Source organism: Coturnix japonica, chromosome 14 (genome assembly GCF_054131305.1).
Source record: "Coturnix japonica strain WE chromosome 14, WE-NBRP24, whole genome shotgun sequence".
NCBI classification, from domain to species: Eukaryota; Metazoa; Chordata; class Aves; order Galliformes; family Phasianidae; genus Coturnix; species Coturnix japonica.
This window is the reverse complement of record NC_140676.1, coordinates 7,344,434-7,362,689: the sequence shown is the minus strand read 5'-3', so window position 1 is coordinate 7,362,689 and position 18,256 is coordinate 7,344,434. Positions and strand designations below refer to the sequence as shown.

Sequence of the window (18,256 nt, the reverse complement as noted above, 5' to 3'; positions counted from 1 at the left end):
AGTTTTGCCAGAATTCTGTTGTTGCCTAAGTGCCAGCAAACTGGAGCAGTTGCCATGCTGCTTCATGGAACATTGCTTATTAAAGCAACGTTTATTTAGTCTGCTTAAAGGAGGTGGGATAAAACACCAAGCTGGTATTGCTATGATGATTATGCTATTATTATTTTTCTGCTTATTAATACTAAACAACCTGTACTGCAGCCAAATTTCAAGACACTTCAGAAGTACACTTCTCATTCTTTGGCTGGAGAACAAAAGCCTTCATTCTAGACAAGGGTAGGAGAAATGTTTTCATTCTAGGACGCAACCAAAAACTGCCTTCCCTTGGATCTTCCACGCACAGGCAGAGATAATAATCTTGATTTTACTGTGAGATATTAAATTCTATTTTTGGCCACATCTGACAAACAAAATATAAGCCAACCTTGCATCAAAACAGAGTCCCACGTCTGAATATCCCATGGAAGAAAAACTCAATTCCTGTCTACATGCTTGTGTAATGCAATGCACCGTTTACCGTGATAAAGTTGGATGTGGTCTTCTTCACGTTATTGACTTGGAATAAATGATTTTTCCACCTGTCCATCCAAAATTATCCATCCTTCTCCCCACCCGTCAGACCCTCAGAAATCTGACCCAGAGAAGAGAGCCAGAGCTAACAGCAAATCCATCCTGATGCCATTCAGTAACATTGTGCTGAACTAAATCCAGAATAGAAACAGTCTTTGGAAGCTATTTTAATCAATTAAGAATAGTTAGATCCATTAGCATATGGTTACTGTAGTCTACTTATTATGCATTTAAAATGCAATTACGAACAGGAAAATAATGACCTCTTTATACTCAAGTGAATTAAGTCTGTATCTCATCCGCATTCAGACTCCCAGCTGCTCACTGACTGAAGCAGATCCTGTTGGCTTTTTGCATCCAGCAGCAATGCAGTATATAAAGACAGGGAGGGTGGTGGGAGCTGGGAACGCCTCCTGGCTCCTGGGTTATCAGACTGCTCCAAGTGCCAGCACAGAATCATTCCTGGGATGGTGATTCATGAGGTAGGAAAAAACGTAGATCCAGTTCCCAAGCTAAGGTCTGCAGGGTTAGAAAAGCAATCTTGCTTCTCAAGCTTAAAAAAAAAATCAACTTTTAAAATAAGGCATAAGGAAAGAGAGCCAGGTTTTAGAGTCACTTATATAGCAGGGAAAATGTTTGCAATTGTTGGTTATCCAACAGAGTGGGGGGAGAGTGACAAGGGTGAAGGAACACATTGTGGGGGATTTTTTCTAAGCATGTAAATAGAAAATCACTGTACTTTCACTGGGAGAAGTGAATTTGCAGGAGAAGCAAGTTGCTATACTTTGAGATGCACCTGATCTCGGTGACTGAAACACTTTCACCAGACAACAAAGCATATCTGAAATGCAGGATACTGCAGCAAAGAAACACTGGCTAAGTGGAACTAGTGAAAGTTGCTTGCTATCATAACTACTCTTGTCAGAAGACCTTAGGCAGAAAGAAGTTAGAAGTCCCTACCCGATAGTTCAGCTGATATAAGTAGCAGAGTGGTGGTCAAGAAGGGTGTCCCAGTGTTCTTACAGGCAGACCTGGACTTGTTCCTAACCACTGCACTTACACTGTCATTTGACAGAGATATATTCATACACCAGCTACATTTCACCACTAGATTGCTAATAGAGTTTCAAGGTTAAGTTCATAAGAAACCTGGCAAATGTTTTAATTGCTATCCGCTGCAGTAGGTCACCAAGAAAAAACTACTATATAGCACTGAGGATGCTATTCCTAGTTTTAGAGAGGCATTAAGCTGGTACAAAACAGTCTACAAGAACTTGAAAGCACAGTGAAGAGCTGTCACTATAATTTAGAATTCCAGTAGATGCCAAGGGGATAGCCTGAACACCATTCTTTGAGGTGAAACTTGTTGCCCACCTTAGGATTTCATGCTCCTTGTATAATATGTTATCACTTCCCACTAAAAAATTGCATATCAATAGAAACGGCCATACTGGATCTCAGGTAATTACTGGCACTTCTTTTGCCAAGTCAGAGCTCTGCTTGGATTTCCTTCTGAAGGAAAAGAGTTTTATTAGTTGGCAAACAAGGGGAGGTGACACCAAGGGGAATTTGTTCGGAGAATGCAATGTTCCATCAGAGCATCCTCAAAGACAAAGTTCAGCAGCGCTTCCTGAAACTGTTAGTTCTCAGAGCTGCCTTAGGTTTTATGGAGGCTTTGGAAATTGTGCCTGTCGTATCTGTCACTGCATAATATGGGGGATGCCAAGTGCAGGCTGTCAGTCTTTATGGCCCACTGACTCCAGACAGACATCTTAGAGATGCAAGCTTTGCTCAGCCTTAATCACTTGGAGCCTCCCTTTCCCACCTCACTGACCATGTGAGCAATGCCTGACCACTGCCATGCCTATCAGAAAATAATTACTCTTATTGCTCCTTCTCATGAGGGATACTTGCCAGAAGGATGATATTAGTCAAGCAACTCAAAAATCCCAAAAACACCAGGTTAAAGTGAAGCAATCAGACTTCTCTACCTGCCCACAATCCATCTGAAGCCAATGCAGCTTTTATGAAGCATTTTATTACTGGCAAATAGATCTAGATATCAACTCACTCACTACCAGTCTAATGTTTACAGAACTAATGTAATTCAGGGGTGCTCACCATCAAGTAAATGCAAGAAAAACATTATTCTCTGCTAGGAAAAAGCCATTCAAGGAAGAACACAATGCACAGAACATATTTTAGCACACTCATAAAGTCCTATTTTCTAGCTCAATGCTGTACATCTCTCTGCTTTTGAAAGGTCTGCCGTTACAATGCTCATTCAACCCAGGAAAGATGTCCTGGGCAGCTCTAACATAGGAGTCCCATTATTTACTCAGTATATCAGTGTAGGGCTGCTGACCTTAGTAACACTACATGCATCAGAGCTCTTATGAGCAGGCTCCAACCTCTTTGTCACACTATCTTCTCCAGCAACAAACCAAAGCACGTCTCTCCTACTCAGAAGCTTGGTGCACACAGACACTGAATTCTATGGCAGTCTCATTGCTGTCTGCTTCCTGCTCCCCAAAAGCTGTGGGTGCATTTTGAGTCGTACAGAGATGATTGACTAAATCTCAGTTTGCAAAGCAGGCTTAAAAATAAAACACAGTGTTGACCGCGATGCAGTGTTGGAGGTTTCAGTGAGTAGAGGAGCTTCCTTGTATCTTGCTTAATGTATCAGCCTATGGGTTTATTATGAAAAATAGATCATATATATTCTGTATATTCAGAAGTGTTAACTCGCACCTGCACATGCCAGAAAACATGTGCTGAAGGTGCGCACATTTGGATTGTAGTCATGAACATAAACAGACCTTTAAGGGGGTCTTATTACACCTCCCCACCCCTTACACAGGTAGTCTGAACTCTGCCTATTCTCTCCTCCATTCTTCATTTTTTACAGAGATCTCATTTCATGTCAATGTAGAACAAAAATATATTAAAAAAAAATCACAGATTTTATTGAATTTAAAATCATTTCTTCCCCAGACAATACAACCTACTCACTCTTCACATTAACGTGTGGTGACAAGGGAGAAGATAGTTGGCTTCTTTATTTTTGTGAATCAGCTAATGCCAGAAATGCTGCAAAACTGATGAGCACCAGTTGCCCTTGCTTGCTTCTGAAAAGCGAGCCAAAACTCTGCTTTAGGAAAGCTGACACAAGAATAAGAGTCATTTCTGAACCTGGCACTGATGTAATTTCAGCAGGTAGAACTGCAGCTGAGCAAACTGGAAAGCCAGTGTTGTTTTGGGCTGCATGCTCTGTCCTTCCAGATGCTCCCGGACTCAGCTGTGGCATATTGAGCTGGTGGGAGATTTGGAGTTGGTCCTATCCATAACACTCTGCACTAGGATCACCTAGAAGATCTCAGCACAGAAAACAATTCAAGGAGAATGGAAGAGCACCTCACCCAAAAGCAATTTCAGATCTCTATTTGCACAGATATGAAATTTCACCTAAGAAAAAAGGTATTTCTTCTTTAACTGCAGTCCAGATGGCTCCTAACCTAGTACAGACCTTAATATGGATCCACAACGAACAAGACAAATACCAACCACAGGTCTGGCAGAGACTCACTGGGACTCATCTCACCTTGTTATTCATAGCACAGAGCTGCATGAGTTAAGTTTCCTTTCATGCATGAAAAGCTTTTGAGGAATCTCATTATTGTGCTGCATACATATATAAAAAGAGACAATTAACCTAAAAGCAAAGACCAGCTCCTTTGGGAAACTATATCTTTCTTTTATTAAACCATTTTCCCCACTTACCAGATGTGTGATTTCATACATCTCAAACATATTCCTCCTCACCTACCTTACCAAACTAAAGAGCCCCATCCTTGGGTCCTTTCAAAGCAGCTGTTAATCTTACTGCTTACTTTAATAATTGTAACGACAATACCAGGGCAAGAAGTAATAGCTTTAAGTTACAGTATAAAAGGTTCAGATTAGATATCAGGAAAAGTCTTCTCCAAAAGAGTGGTGATGCACTAGCACAGGTTGCACAAGGAGGTGGTGGAGTCACTGTCCCTTTACGTCTTTAGGGACTGCAGGGATGTGGCACTGAAGGACATAGTTTAGAGTAGTCGCAGGCATGGGCTAACATGGATTAGGTGATCTTAGTGATCTTTTCCAACCTTAACAACTCTGTGACTCTATTTCTCAGCCCACTGATTTGCTTTTGAATTTCTAGTGATCTCAGCCCATCAGAAACCAAAATAACAAAAGGGGTCTAGAAGCAGAAAATTATTATGCTCAAGACACTCAAACATGCTCAGGAGTCAGTGTGATTCCTGCAAAGAGGAAAAGACCTTCAAACTGCTGAGTCAGTTCAGGCAAATCCTCATTTCTCCCTGTATATTATACTTGCTTGAAAGTGTTCCTTGTGGCTAATGGTGCATTAATAAGCTTTTGGATGTGTAGGACTGTTTGATGCCATGCCAGAAAAACAGCCTTTTATAAATTGAACATGTACAAAGGTTCTGGCAGTCTAATTCCCAATGACCCACTGACAAGATACTGATGTAGCTGAAGATGTGGAGATGGAATGTAATTACACACAATCATTTTAATCAAGGGCTACATTTCCAATAACCTGCTGAAGTGACAAATAAAACAACACTGGTCTGTAATACATGGCAGGAATCAAAGCTCCTTTGGTGCAATCTTAATTAAAGAGCAGCTCTGACTACAGGCTTTACAGAATAGTCAATGAGTTACCAGCTGAGGAGAGGCTTTCTTGATTTGATTGAATGACTGCATGTGTATTTAGAGAGCGCAATCAGGGGGGAAAGAAAAAAAAGCAGAAAAGAAGGGGAAAAAAAGCAGAATCACAGGATAAAACTCAGGGCATAATCTGTGATTAGTTTGCAGTTTGAGATGAGAGGAAAGCAGGGAGTGACACAGCACCAATCATCCCCAACAGCTCCAAGCACAAAGCAGCAGACAAAGCCATTGCTTTGGGTGCCTGAGGGCTGCAGAGTTGGTGGTGATCAATGGAGAATGCCCCAGAAACAGGGGTGAAGAGGAGGGCACGAGTACTTGCACGGCTTCACACCACTCAGGCAGCCTTCAGTGTCCATCTGTTCTAATGGGAACTAAGTCAATATTCTGCCCACCTCCTGCCATCAAGGCACATTCAAAAAGTAACTAATTGCTTTACCCCTCTCAAAGATCATTTTTTATTTGTCTTTGATTAATTAAAAACTGTGTTTTACTCCCATCCATCTGGCACACCTCAAAACATATTAACTGAAAGATATTAGAAATGTCTAAATTTGCTTTGCTGTTTCTCTGTATAATCACACTAAGGTCATGACCAGCCACAGAGATCATCAAGTTTAAAGGTGTTTACATGGGCTGTCCATTGCCAGCCACCCTTAGTGCCAAAATCATAGTCTTGGATGCATTTGATTTGCTGGTAGAGGTACAACCCACATGTCCTATGAAGGACAACAGGGACCACACACAGCTGGGACCTGGCTGAGCCTCACTCCTCTCAGCCATCCATCCTTTTGTCCAGCCTTGCTTGGTGACACACAGCACTCAGAAGCTGCTCTATTTGTTACATACCTGCAGAGCTGGAGACCAAAGTTCAATTACCCTTAAATTCTTATCAGGATCCTTCACTCCTGCCAGTGCTGTCATGGAAATGTAATACATGTCCTGCCTCAAGGTTTTGGTTCAGTTGTAATAGAAATCATCTGGCCCCTCTGAAGGAAAATGTAATCCATCCCCACTGGGAGACAGCTGAAAATATAATCTATCTGGATGCCAGCTGGATCCTCATCACAAAGCTTTTGTGCAGTATTCATGCATGGATCTGCACAAAAAGAGAGTCTGAAAACTGGAAGGTTTTCTGTAGTGTTGAACTGTATTCATACTGATTCCACAGAAGGTGCTCCAGGCACTCAGCATCCCTGAAATTGGGCTCATTTTCCCAGTTCTAATAGCTGAAACAGGAAAAACCTCTCGAGGGGGGAAAAAAACCTAGTAACAATATTTCTATTTCTCCTGTTGGCAAATTATAACCAGAAACAGCCAACATGCTGCAACAAATCTGGCCTTCCTGCTGGAAGGGCTGACGGCAATGAGCTTCCTGATGCCTCCCATAACACAGAGCTCTGGAACATCCCTGACCCACACTCACTTCAGGTCACCTGGAGGTGCCCAAGGCCAGATTGGATGGGGAGCCTGGGCAGCCTAATGTGGCAGGGGAAACCAGCCTAGGGCAAGGGGTTGGGATTCAGTGTTAAGATCCCTACCCATCCAAGCATTCTGTGCTTCTATTATCCTGTGTACTAAGCCATTCTGGAAAGACCCAGGCAGTGACTTTGGTCACAAACTCAAACACAAAATTTCAGACTTCAAACTCTGTTACTGCTTACATTTATTTAATCCTTCTCAAACTTCTAAAGTACCTGAGAAAACTAATCCATGCACTTTCTAATGCAGACACAATCCCTTTGGACTGATGAGTACAGTCATTCACAAGACTTTTCCTCATGTCAAAACACTGAAGCTGCCTCAATCCAGTGCAGGCATTGTAGCTTCTCAAGATGAAAGGTCAAAGAATGTATCCGAGCAATGTCCTGCAAGTCAAAGAATGCTGGACATTGCCACAAGGAGACAGTCATGTGAAAAGCAGCTCCTGTTCTACCTTGAAGTGCATCTTTTGTTTCTGTAAAAATATTGTCATGCACTTTTCCCTTTTTCCTCCCTGTCAGCTTTGCTGCAGTGAAAAATTTCCACAGGGCTTTGCTTATGGTTCTCCTGGGTAGCAGCCAGTTTAATCTATAAAATAACTGACAAGAACAACAGATGTGTTTGTCTCTGTCCGTAGGATTTAAACAGCAGGAGGTTTCAACAGTACATAGTCCATTACACTGTGTTCATATAATATCTACTTGGACCTTACAAGCCTTGGCTTAAAGGCCAAACCCATTTGTTTCTCTAAGATTCCTCTGTATGCCGCTTACTGTGATTAGAGGGGATTCACGCACCATGCATTGTATCACTGGGTGATGGGAAAAGCAGCTTCAGCCTCTTTATAAAGCACATGCAGGATATGAAGGATGGTCTTGGTGAAGACAGGTACTGCTTTCCAAGCTCATCTAAACCTTACATATCACATGCAGCACTTTGCATCATCTCTCAAAGGAGAAGTGTGGCTCTTAAATTGCTCAGAGCTTGGCCAGACAAAGGCAATACCAGTGAGATGCAGCAAAACCCTTTAAACTGGGGATTCACTTCTTCAGCATACAACAACTGATAGAAAAAGTCATCATTACCTCAGCCCTGGCTTATCTGCCTTCTTCAAGCTGCTGTACATTGCTCACACCCCAGCTGTTCTCACCAAGCATGCTCAGCAGTCAACAATTCACCCATTCTGCCTCACTCTTATCTCTGAACTACAGTTTCCATTCTCCTAAAGAGCTTCCTAGACACCCTCTGGATCTCACTTCAGCAGAGTTTAATCAAGGATTATCCATCCAGTTTGAACTTTGGAGGACTGGAGAGGCTTTTGTCCCCAGAACCAACTGCCCATCATTCAGCTCAACAGCTCACAAACTCAACCTTTAGTTTTTCTCTTCTTCTTTAGCTTGCGACTAACACCATACGTGCCTCAAGTGAGAAGCGATCATTTGATTTGGGTTATAAGCAGCTCACAGTGGTTCTACGTGCACGCTGCATCTTTTTCTCAATGATGATTAATGTTATTCTTACCATGGGTCTATGCCAGAAGGAAACTTCTGCGCAACAGCAATTTTTTAACACTTTCTTCAGATTGATTTATGTGCTTATTTGTTTCGACTTTTTGGGCAACCACAAACAATGCCTTTAGTTTTCAGAGGGTGCACTGACCAAGTAATTTATGACTGGCTGAAAGCAAGTTTATTGAGGGAAGATTATTTATCACTTGACCGTAACTGAGTGGGATAGATCGAATGAACGAGTTTGCATAAACTAAGTGTAAAGGTGCGAAGTCAGTGTTTAAAGTATGCAACAGAACAAATCGTCCACACACAAAACCAAATGAAGTTAAAATAAATGTTAGAAACCCAACAAGGAGTGGATTAAGTAAAATAGATTAATCCTGTCTGGGTGCTACAGGTAGACAGGAGGAATCACACTTGTAGGAAGACAGAGTTACTGAAATAAAGTATTGATTTTCTGCTGAAGGAACTGTAAGTATAAAAGGACAATTAATTTTTAAATGAAGGTAGTGGTTTTCTTATTGCTCTCTGGATATAGAAAGAACCTCATCTGTCTATATCAATCTACAGCATTTCACTTTGTGCTCCAAGGCAGTGAGTTTTTAATCGAAACTAGATTGTTAAGAACATTAGAGTATGATTAAGTGTCCAGACTCCTCTTTTATAGATTTGAACTTCAAACCGAGGGCAAGTTCATCTGACACGCACCAAATACATCCCTGAAGCAGCACTTCAGCTTCATTCACCTGGGATTTGGGGTCAGCATTGGCTCGTTCTTCTCTCCAACCTTCACATTCCAACTCCTAAAGCTCCACATGAGCAAATCAGAGTTGCCATCTCCATAAGCATCCTGAAAGCAATCAGGCAAGCTCCCCGTTTTAATGCCTCACCACTTTAGATGCTACAACTTTCTGTCTTCCAGCTTGGATTAATATCTTTCCCTTTTTCCAAAAAACATGAGACATCAGCTCCCGCTTCTTCCTTCAGATCTCTCCCTTTCCCACCAGACACGCACAATTGCATTCTTTCGTGGACCACAACAGCCTCTCCCCCACCTTCTTCTTTATTTATCAAGCTGATCTACACACCTGTCTGGTCACTTGATGAGCACCACCTAACCTCTGCCATATGTCCCCTCACAAATGGGTAAAGAGCCTTGCAGCAGCTTGGAAAAGACCACTGAGGTCATTCAATCCAGCTGTTAACTCATTACCACCACACCAACTGCACCACATCTGCAAACTGACTGTGCTGGTGCTCACAGCATTGGGTTATCAGTGCTGAGTTCCAGCCATTACCTTCCCCAGGCTACCTGTCACTATCACACCTCAACTTCATGGTGTGGAGCATTTGCTGCCATTTGGGCCCCTGGTAGACAGTTTAGTGTGGCACATAAGGTCCACGGCAAAGCCCCACTGCCTCTACAGCAACAAATAAAAGCAAGGTTTTGAGCAGCCTGCAAGATGTCAAGCGGTGCTGCTGAGCAGGATCAGGGCTGTCCACTCTAGTTGCTGCTGTCACAAAGATTTGAGCAGCAGGTCTAGACCATTTTTCTCCCGTCTGATAAGGGCTGTCAGTATGAGAGGCAAGATCTCCAAGATGAGAATTACGTTCCCTGACCCTTTGGCTGACTGTGATGGAGAGAAGGATTTCAGGATCCCTATGTCGACCTCTTTGCCCCACACTCCAGGCAATAAGAAATGTCCAATTTAACAAAAGTGAGTAGTGAGATGGGTTTGTCACCCAACAACTTTCCCATCATTCTGGTTGAAATTATTGCAGGTAAAAGAGAATTGGATCCCAGATTAGACTGAAAGAATCAATAGTAGCAGCCTTCAAATCAGCCGCATTATTTTAAGCTGCTGAAATGTTTCCCTTCACTTCTTGTCTATTGAAAAAGAAAACAAAAATCCATAAGACTAGAGGCAGACACCTGAGCAGCACCACTCAGAGCTGGTTCATCTTTCGCTGATTGAAAGCCTGTGTTTTGCTCAAAGAAACAGCCTAACTCCGGGCTCAAACACTGCTGTCATTGTGGCTCAGGTGTTCTCGGGAGTTTCTGACACAGATCCATCTCACATCTGACTGTACCCAATTGCCTCAGGCTGTCACAGAAGTGCATCCCTACTGCTTAACGACTGTAACGCCCACATCCTGCCTGATGAGCAATTGCCAGTTATTAATTTTCTTTCTCCCCCCCCTCCAGAGCGCACCAGTGATAAGAACTGCTTCCAGGTCTGGGTGGACGTGAACCTGAGCGGAGCCTGAAGGCGTTAAAGCCACACTGACCGACAAAACTTTTTAAATATGACTACAGTGAGGATTTCAGCTCCACGATGCTGCCATGCTGGGATGTGACAGGCTTCTTACCCAGGTCTGGAAGGTAGGAATCTGCTTGCATGTATGAAATAGCTTTGTCTCCCTTCCCTCTGCATATATGTTACTTTGGGAAAGGAGCAGAGGTTTTTTTGTAAGCATTTTCAAATGTATTCTATGAGTTGAGATGAGTGGAAACAGAATTAACCAGAGTAAGAACTGGTTTAGACAAGCTCTCTGCAATCCATGTGCATTATGACTTTGTCTTTAAAGTGACAGCGCCAACATTTGCAGCTCTGGAGGGAAAGGAAATGTCTTTTAAAGCATTGTGCCTGGGTAAGGATGAAGGTGAAATTCAGCCACGCTGCTCAGCACAAGCTTTACAGAGCATCCATAACAGAGGATGTCAATTCATCTCTGTCTGCTGGTGTATACAAAAACAAACACGGGTGGCAGCCCACTGAAAGAGCACTAAGTCAGAGAGCTGAGAACAAAGATGATATTCTGCCTTGAGGGAGATGAGTTCCCCATCCCTGCCATGCTGCCCACAGACCACACGGGACTGATTTCTGATGGCAAGAGTGATCAGACAAGAAGCAAACAGATCCATGGCCACCCCCAAGAGTTTACCTGGGATGCTATTAAACACCTGGGTATTTACAGGAGAGCAAGCACTCACAAAGCTGCTAAGCCACCTAATAAATTGGAACCAGGAATTGCTCTCGTTTGTCTGATAGCTTAAAAAAAAGTAATAACTGAATAGCTTTCAAGAAATCCAAAGGAATTTAAAAGGTCCTATTCTACAGCTGAGTGCTCACAGCCCACAGAGCGTCATTTCCCAAAGTTCAGCTATTCAGAGAAAACCTGATCAGTCAAGCATGAACATTTATAATCGTTTCTGCACAACTTTTTGCTTTCTCCCCATGCAAACGCTGTCAGAATCATCAAGGAAATGAGAACTGAGGCACTGGCCAGGGAGATGGGAAATAAGCAAAGTTTTCTATATATTAGAGAGATGGAGCAGCACAAGTATCAGCAGGCAGGCCCAGTCCCAAGAAATAGGTTTTCCTTCACTTAGTGCAAAATAACTGTCACATGGCAAGAACCTTATGTTTACAGGGAGAACAGAAGGAAGAGAGACACATGACTGGTCTAACCTCAAGAATACAGCTTGCAGGAAAAATAGAAAGATCTTTCTGTCCCACTGCAAATATTGACATCTTTGCAAAACATTCCAATTTAAATCTGAAAAAATATTTTAGATTCAAGCTGTCACCATAATCTGCTGTGTGAACTATAACTCGAATGCCATATGCTTTTGCTCTGATCTCTAGGTGATTCTTACTGCCTGGAGTATACTTTAAACAGAGTCATAGAATGGCTTGGGTTGGAAGGGACCCCAAAGATCACCCAGCTCCAACCCCCTACATGGGCTGGGTGTCCCCCAAGCTCAGGATATCCAGGCCCTATCCAACCTGGCCTTGGCACCTCCAGGAATGGGGAGCCCACAAAACACTCTTCCCTTTTGGTAGTGGTAGGATCATGTTCCAGAGTTTCATAGGAAACATCACCCAGCCATAGTTATGCGAGTAATGAGATTCTGTGATGGCATTTGAAAAGAGATACTCAAGAGGTTGGTTGCATTTTCCCCACAGGACCTCAGAATGTTTTCTAATTATTAGTATTTTATAAGAAAGCATATTTCATTGAAAATGCAGATTTTCATCAAAAATCAGTACTGATGGAAACTTCCAGGTAGTGCTACTATTCACAAAGCTTAACTCATTGTGGGATAATAGCACAGCCAGAAAGTCAGGAGGGAAACATCATATCTGTCCCTATTGAACCTTACTAGGAGTACTGATGTGGACAAGGCTACATCAGTAGTTTTTACCACAACTGTTTTGTTCCACTCCACAAAAGCACCCACACTTAATACCCAGCCTTGCTGACAAAGTCTTGCCTCCTGCGCACCAAATTAAGTTATAATGTAAGATCTCTTGGCTAACAAAATAGGTACACAAGCTTCTTGTTTCAGTATTAAATCCATAGTACCATTTTCTCAGCATTAGGGACTGTGCAGAGAACTATGAAGCTTTCTAGCCAGATGGTGATCAAATCTCCCTATATCCCCAAATTAAAAGCTGCCATTTCATTCCAAACTGAACTCACCCTTCCTCACAGCCCCACATCACAGTGTGGGATAACTGGTAATGTTGAGGTGCTCACTTCTACCATAGACCTCAGCTCAAGCCAAATAAGGTGGCAGGGATTTCTAGTAATGGTGTCTTCTGGGGACTAAAAACCTCTGGTCAGGTCAGATGAGCATCACAATCCTACCCCACTCCCCAGTGATCATTTTGCTGGCCCAAATTTGTTGCTCTCTCCTAAGGATGGTAAACACATACAGTGTCTGCTTGGTTTCATTCACTTGGTTTTCTCTTCCAACTCCCTGCTGCAGTATTTCCTAAGCTTTAAGGAAATAAAGATCAGCCATCCTCATGCTTAAAATAGACTAGAGAGCCCAGCTGATTTAAACTTGTCCTGTAGGATCTAGGAGTCAATGAGATTGGAAAACTTGAAAGGGAATAAATTATGAAAGTAGGGACTGTGATTTATTTGTTTTAAATAAAGGTCCTCAGTTCACCCTGGGAAGAATTCTCAGGGCAGATGGGCTCAGTGCTGGGGGACTCACCTGCAGCTGGCACAAGGTGCTGCAAGGATGCAATGCTCTGCATCCAGATGTGAACTGCTGCTGAAAGAGCCCTGCCAGCAGCAGCAGCTTCCTGCAGATGGAACTGGGCAAAGCTGGCTGGGATCTCCTTACTGCACTGATGCAGTTATAGAGAGCAGCTGTGCCATTTTGATACCCAAATTTCACTTAGGTTTAACATCTTCTCTTTCTCACCTCTACTCCCAGTGAACTACGGTGTGGTTCTCAGGCTGGTTATTGTCTTTCCTCTATCCTCAACAATTACAGCTCCCACCTTGACCATGTCACCAAGATTCCAGAACTTGCTCTGTGAGCCAGGTCAGCTCCTCTCCTTAAGCACTGCTATACCAAAGCCAATGAAGGACCCAGCACCAATACCTGCAGTAGGGAGTCGATCTCTGCTGAAGAAGTTTTGCTTATGGATTCGGATAAGGTCAGAAGAGACCTTCAGCAGTGCAGACATCTGCATTAAGTAAAATAATTCATGTAGGAATCGCGTAATCACCCATACCTTTCTGGGTGATAAAACACCTACTTAAAGAATATTGCTCCTGAAAATCATCTCTTGCCTACAGAACCTATGAATAGCAGAGATTAAATGTTATGGAAAATGAGTATGCATAATTTTCACTTTGCTTTGTGCCAGTAAGAGACAGGGAATGTTTGGACAGAGAAGAAAATTGGGATAGAAACAGTCTGCTCTGCCATTTGTCTGGTCTTTCACATTAACAGGAGTGGAAATATGATTGGGAAATGCTGATGCAAGAACAGTGACTGAACCCCTTAGAAGATGATATTTCAAATGGATGGTGTTTGTTCACTACTGTTTCTCTTTTCTCTTGTTAACGTCTGTTTCCACTGTCTAACATTTAAGCAAGAAACATTTCTTTGCTGAATGAACAAGGTGGTGGTCAGGGTCCTCCAGTTCATAGCTCCCCATTACTCCAGCTATGAGATTTTCAGCAGGTTGATTTAGCCCTCAGAACACATCCTGTATTTTCTGCTCCCACTTGTACTGAGTTCCCCCTGTGTCTGACATGGTTTGTTTTGCAGGTGGTCAATGATGTTAGCAGCAAACATAAACCCCGATGAGGAGCAGCATGAGCCATGGAGGGACCCACCCCAGAGCCCGCATACGTTGATGTGGACAAGGGACTGACACTAGCATGTTTTGTCTTCCTCTGCCTTTTCTTGATTGTGATGATAATTCGCTGTGCAAAAGTCATCATGGACCCTTACAGTGCCATCCCCACATCCACATGGGAAGAGCAGCACCTGGATGACTGAAGAGGCTTGACTACACAGAGGCATAAGATGCTGCAAACTAGGAGGCCTCTGCCGATCATAAAGACAAGCAGAAACAGCCATTTTCAGATACGCAGGATGACAGCAATACATTTAAGAGCCAATATTTCATGTGATTATTGCTCAATAGACCAGGACATCAGCAAGCCATTCTGAAAGCACAATAATACTATGCAGCAACCCTCATCTTAATGAAGACGGTCATCACATAACTCAGTAGCACAACGTCCTCCAGACTTTTCCTATAGCTATAGCACAGTTTGCCCTCTCAATGTCTCCCACAAATTCAGGGCTTTATTCAGAAATTGAAATTTGATAAAGCAATAGGAATGTCTCCCCTGAATACAAGATTGCTTCAAATACCTTCCCCAGTCATTATATTTGTTCTTGGAAGAAAAGCAAAGTTTTGCAGTTTGTCTCCCCAGTTATTGTTAGGTAGGATTACAAAATCATCAAGGCTGGAAAGACCAGCAAGGTTGTCTATTCCAGTCATCAGCCCAGGAGAAGAAAGACTAAAGCACCATGACTATGAGCAAGTTCGTATGAGACTTCTGCTGCTTCAATTACCCACTACAGATTGCTCACCAGCCTGCTGTTCAGCTTCAGGCTCTGCTAGCCAATTAACCGCTAGTAACAGAAGTTTTATAAGTGAGAATGTTAATGTCCAACACTCCCTGAGCAAATACATAGGTCTCTTATTCATGATGTACCTACCCATACCATAGGAACCAATGCTCTAGCTCAAAGGGCATTGCTTATCTTCCCCTAAAATTTAGAGCCTGTTTTCTGTCACTAAGTTCCATATCACACTTTGATACCAGTGGGGCTATAGAATATACAAAACAAGTAGTAGTAAAATAACCATTTCCAGGCTACAGAGACTTCCAGATTTCAGGTTACCTGGCTATATTCACAACCGACACAGAGCAAGAACAGTGCTTGTCACTACTCCTGGTGCCAATACTCTTCTCAAGGAGAATCCACATACTTTGGTTCTGCTGCACACCACCAGTAAACCCCTGTTCAGCTAAGGATTTATGCACATACTTAAGACCCTGAGCTCTGCAGGGACCAGGGCCAGCCCCATGCTGTGCCTTTGGCTGGGCAGAAACAGCAGCACACAGCTATCAGGAGAAGGAAGCCTGTATGATAGCAAAGGGTTATGAATGCTGGGGAAGCAAATAGGCTCACTTCACAAAAATATTTGTGATTATCTTCCCCCCTCTGTCCATCCATACAAAACACAGTAAGATTTTATTTCACTTTCTGTTCACAAAAACCTCCCCTACACCAAGCCTTTTCCAAAGACTACCTAAACACCACTGGGGTTGCTTTTTATAGTTGTAAGGTATATATATATATTCTAATTTCTTCCATCCACCAATGATTATCAACACAGCCTCACCACTCAAACTAAAAGCAATACCAAACATCATGCTGAAAGCAGAAGCTTTATCCTGCTTGCATTGTGGGTTGACCTGGCCACACAGGACATGTTTGTTACTCCATCTCCTGGGAGTCTGGTTGGCAAAGCCACGTTTTCTGGGCAATGATAATTGGGTATCAGTATGGGCTGCATCGCTTGGTACTAATTGCAGCTGCATGTAACAAGTGCCTCTGCCAGTTCTGTTGTTTTTAATCATTATGCCATACTACAGGCAACTGCACTCAGAGGAAATAATGCAAACTCTGCAGATGTATTTACTTAATGCAATAAACAGCTTCAACGTGGAAAGAAGTTACGTGTGTTGCAGCGCATCGCTTGCCAGGATCCAATGCAGGCACAAGTTGTGACGAGCTGCTCCCTACATCAGAGGCAGCAGCTGGAGTCACCACAGTGCCCTCAGAGCAGCTCCTGGATGGATAAGAGCTCCATGCATGGGCAGGAATCCAAACCCCAGCCACCCCTTCCTGCCATCCTCCCAGCACCACCAGCCCAGTCTTGCTGGTCATGGCACTGCTTGCTATGGCTGTCTTCTGGTTCTGCACAGCCCAGGTAAACTGATCTAAATAAAGGATACCAAACCCCCAATTCTAACCACTCCTTAACGTGGCCATGGGAATACTTTATTACAATCTATATTATTTTGCATGTTCACTTTTTCTTTTTAAACTCCATTCATTAAAGGCAGTCAATATCCCCTGGCCACTGCTCCTGTTTGCAACCCAGGAGGAAAACACTGATCAGACACACATTTTAAAGGCCATGCACAGTTTAAGACTTGAGTCACATTTACTTTCAGGGTTCATCTCCGCTCACAACAGCATTACGAAGCATTGAGTGATGCATTTAATTACAAAGCTCCCTATTTCGTATTGCAACTTAGCCAGGAAAAAATCAGAAATCAAACAAAAAGTATTTAAACTGCATTAAGCGTGCTGAGTCCATAAGGAAAGGGAAGGGTGTTAAAACACATTTAGAACCAAACGAGCTTCTCAAGCAACAACCATCTGCAGACCGATCCTATTTTGTATAGGGCAGCACAGGGCCACAGCTTCATCATGTCCCTCACGTACTGCCAAACACATCCAGAGCTTTCAATCAACTTTAGAGCCCAGAAATTATCTCTCTTTCTCACTTAGCAATGACAGCATGGACACCTTGAGCAGAGGTGACAATTCTGAGCCTGAGAAATGACCTCTTACAGAGAAAGTGAATGCAAATACCACCTACCAGCAGCATCCCTTCTCATAAAGTCACTGCCTTGACTCTGAACAGCTTCTGAATGAGCATTTCCACTGCCCAGGGAAGGGGTCTCTCCCTTTCCACACCACATAGACCCAAACCCCCCTGTGATGGGTTTACCTTTCCTCTGGGTCTCTGAAGATGCACTCAGGAATTACTTTTCCATTCAGGTGACAGTCTCAGAGCTGCAACAAAGCAGAGGAGCTCTGGGTTTAAAGCTTCATAATTCATTGTTGTTGGAAACTGCTATACAATAAACCTAATAAAAGCAGACTTGAATTAAAAATAATAAACTCCAGAAGCAAAGAGATCCGCACTCAAATCCAATTGCAACAGAAGCTTCCAGATTTGAAGAGGAAGCTTTTTGTAGAGAGGGTCAAACCACTTGAAATGGCCCTTTGGAAACAAACTCCTCCCAGCACCAGGTGCAGATGTTGATCCAAGAGCCCCAGGTGTAGGCACTGAACCAATGGCCCCAGGCTGAAACACCCTCCTGCTCCACCCACCCATTTCCCCCTTACAGGTGCCCTCCCCCAAAAGTGGAGATACCTCCAACACCATGATCCCACATCTTTACCCTGGAGGTGAACAAAAAGTCACCTTGGCCATAAAAGCCATTCCTCTCCCTTTTTTAGCATCTGCTTGGCCCCTGGCCATGCAGCAGGCGGTCGATGCCTCTGAGCTCTGTCCTTAGCAAAGCTTTGGACTTGCTCCAGCCCACATCCCAAATCTGCTCAGAGAGCTGTGTGAGCTCTGGGCAGGAAAACATCCATTTCTGGAAACTTGGGATTTCTCAGATTTAATCAAGTTGGAAAGCACCTGTGGGGAGATGGGAACAGCCTGTCACCTCCTGCCTGCCCCCACTATGCTATAAAGCTATTTAGCCAGGAACTGGGATTTGTATCCCTGGGATGGAAGATGTAGCCGCACTGGCTTTGC

General features: G+C 43.2%; 1 protein-coding gene across 4 annotated transcripts in view; it reads left to right on the top strand.

Moving 5' to 3' along the window:
- Positions 1–16,369, top strand: part of CTXND1 (cortexin domain containing 1) — a 30,648-nt gene extending 14,279 nt beyond the window's left edge. For 2 of the 4 annotated variants that reach the window (XR_014934170.1, XM_032446932.2), the window contains 2 exons: positions 10,504–10,680; positions 14,380–16,369. Coding sequence is in view for 3 of the 4 variants with exons in the window: in XM_032446932.2 (XP_032302823.1) it covers positions 14,434–14,613 (180 nt within the window). In the remaining variant the exon portion in view is untranslated. The remainder of the gene's footprint in view (positions 1–10,503; positions 10,681–14,379) is intronic. The other 2 variants (XM_032446933.2, XM_085514962.1) reach the window with 2 other exon arrangements.
- Positions 16,370–18,256: the final 1,887 nt, after the last annotated feature.